Source organism: Salvelinus fontinalis, unplaced genomic scaffold (genome assembly GCF_029448725.1).
Source record: "Salvelinus fontinalis isolate EN_2023a unplaced genomic scaffold, ASM2944872v1 scaffold_1214, whole genome shotgun sequence".
Lineage (NCBI taxonomy): Eukaryota > Metazoa > Chordata > Actinopteri > Salmoniformes > Salmonidae > Salvelinus > Salvelinus fontinalis.
In genome coordinates, this window is record NW_026601423.1 from 18,687 (window position 1) to 21,259 (window position 2,573).

A 2,573-nucleotide genomic window follows, 5' to 3' on the forward strand; every position below is an offset into this window, starting at 1 on the left:
GAAACTTTAACAACCAATTAGCCTGTACTCTCCAACTTACTATAGTCAGTGTCACCCAAACGAACACATCCACTTCTAAACAGCAAGGAGGAGAGAGACAGAGGGATGCTTCACAGCTTCCGGGTGACTGAAACTTAAACCCAGCAGAGACAGCAACACGCTACAGCAGCCGCTACATTAACCCTGCTGTTAGAGGATAATGTTCGCTGATCTGGGTACAGGCTGATAATCCAGCGCCAGAGGCTGAGGGGGTGAGTTTAACTGACCTGGATGCAGTCTGCATGGTCCACTGGTGCAGAGGAGTGAGGGAACATCCCTACATGGCCAAGACATTGTACTGGGAGACAGGAGAAGGGTATGAGAGTGGAGGACTCAAACAAGCATGAGGATCAAGAGTAGAGACAAACTCTGTCCCCGAGTCCTGACCCCCGACCCCCGTCACAAACTCTGTCCCCGAGTCCTGACCCCCGACCCCCGTCACAAACTCTGTCCCCGAGTCCTGACCCCCGACCCCCATCACAAACTCTGTCCCCGAGTCCTGACCCCCGACCCCCGTCACAAACTCTGTCCCCGAGTCCTGACCCCCGACCCCGTCACAAACTCTGTCCCCGAGTCCTGACCCCTGACCCCCGTCACAAACTCTGTCCCCGAGTCCTGACCCCCGACCCCCGTCACAAACTCTGTCCCCGAGTCCTGACCCCCGACCCCCGTCACAAACTCTGTCCCCGAGTCCTGACCCCTGACCCCCGTCACAAACTCTGTCCCCGAGTCCTGACCCCCGACCCCCATCACAAACTCTGTCCCCGAGTCCTGACCCCGACCCCGTCACAAACTCTGTCCCCAAGTCCTGACCCCCGACCCCCGTCACAAAATCTGTCTCCGAGTCCTGACCCCCGACCCCCGTCACAAACTCTGTCCCCGAGTCCTGACCCCTGACCCTCGTCACAATCTCTGTCCCCGAGTCCTGACCCCCGACCCCCGTCACAAACTCTGTCCCCGAGTCCTGACCCTCGACCCCCGTCACAAACTCTGTCCCCGAGTCCTGACCCCCGAACCCCGTCACAATCTCTGTCCCCGAGTCCCGACCCTCGACCCCCATCACAAACTCTGCCCCCGAGTCCTGACCCCCGAACCCCGTCACAAACTCTGTCTCCGAGTCCTGACCCCCGACCCCCATCACAAACTCTGTCCCCGAGTCGTGACCCCCGACCCATCATAAACTCTGTCCCCGAGTCCTGACCCCCGACCCCCGTCACAAACTCTGTCCCCGAGTCCTGACCCTCGACCCCCATCACAAACTCTGTCCCCGAGTCCTGACCCTCGACCCCCATCACAAACTCTGTCCCCGAGTCCTGACCCCCGAACCCCGTCACAAACTCTGTCCCCGAGTCCTGACCCTCGACCCCCATCACAAACTCTGTCCCCGAGTCCTGACCCCCGAACCCCGTCACAAACTCTGTCCCCGAGTCCTGACCCCCGAACCCCGTCACAAACTCTGTCCCCGAGTCCTGATCCCTGACCCCCGTCACAAACTCCGTCCCCGAGTCCTGACCCCTGACCCCCGTCACAAACTCTGTCCCCGAGTCCTGACCCCCGACCCCCGTCACAAACTCTGTCCCCGAGTCCTGACCCTCGACCCCCATCACAAACTCTGTCCCCGAGTCCTGACCCTCGACCTCCATCACAAACTCTGTCCCCGAGTCCTGACCCCCGACCCCCGTCACAAACTCTGTCCCCGAGTCCTGACCCCCGACCCCCGTCACAAACTCTGTCCCCGAGTCCTGATCCCCAACACATACACATCACTGTGTGTCAAACTTCCCTGTTGAAATCTCGTTCGAAAAATACAAAAAATACATTCTTGAATATGACTTTTACATTCTTGTTACCTTAACCTGGAGAGCAATGGGCATATTGGTGGCTGGCTAAAGGCAGATGTCCAGTCTGTAAACAGTTATATATCCATGGCCACAGAGATCCAGTCTGTAAACAGTTGTATATCCAATGGCCACAGTGATCCAGTCTGTAAACAGTTGTATATCCAATGGCCACAGTAATCCAGTCTGTAAACAGTTGTATATCCAATGGCCACAGTGATCCAGTCTGTAAGCAGTTGTATATCCAATGGCCACAGTAATCCAGTCTGTAAACAGTTGTTTATCCATGGCCACAGTGATCCAGTCTGTAAACAGTTGTATATCCATGACCACAGTGATCCAGTCTGTAAGCAGTTGTAAGTCCATGGCCACAGTGATCCAGTCTGTAAACAGTTGTAAGTCCATGGCCACAGTAATCCAGTCTGTAAGCAGTTGTATATCCATGACCACAGTGATCCAGTCTGTAAGCAGTTGTTTATCCATGACCACAGTGATCCAGTCTGTAAGCAGTTGTATATCCATGACCACAGTGATCCAGTCTGTAAGCAGTTGTTTATCCATGACCACAGTGATCCAGTCTGTAAACAGTTGTATATCCATGACCACAGTGATCCAGTCTGTAAGCAGTTGTTTATCCATGACCACAGTGATCCAGTCTGTAAGCAGTTGTTTATCCATGACCACAGTGATCCAGTC

At 55.1% G+C, this 2,573-nt stretch overlaps 1 protein-coding gene across 1 annotated transcript; it reads right to left on the minus strand.

Annotated features, from left to right (window-relative positions):
* Nucleotides 1-316: 316 nt before the first annotated feature.
* On the minus strand, nucleotides 317-1,913 carry LOC129848829 (putative per-hexamer repeat protein 5). Its single transcript, XM_055915918.1, has 3 exons — nucleotides 1,890-1,913; nucleotides 1,241-1,781; nucleotides 317-1,185 (listed from the first exon to the last, which is right to left on the minus strand). Exons 1-3 carry the CDS (start codon nucleotides 1,911-1,913, stop codon nucleotides 317-319), a joined length of 1,434 nt encoding a protein of 477 aa, XP_055771893.1.
* Between the last annotated feature and the right edge of the window lie 660 nt (nucleotides 1,914-2,573).

Excerpts from the sequence above, each read along its gene's own strand:
- LOC129848829 (XM_055915918.1), bottom strand. The coding sequence starts at position 1,913 with ATGCCCATTGCTCTCCAGGTTAAG. Across the intron at positions 1,782-1,889 it reads CCATTGCTCTCCAGGTTAAG|GACTCGGGGACAGAGTTTGT; the intron begins GTAACAAGAATG and ends GTTGGGGATCAG. Across the intron at positions 1,186-1,240 it reads GTTTGTGACGGGGGTCGGGG|AGTTTGTGATGGGGGTCGGG; the intron begins GTCAGGACTCGG and ends ACTCGGGGACAG.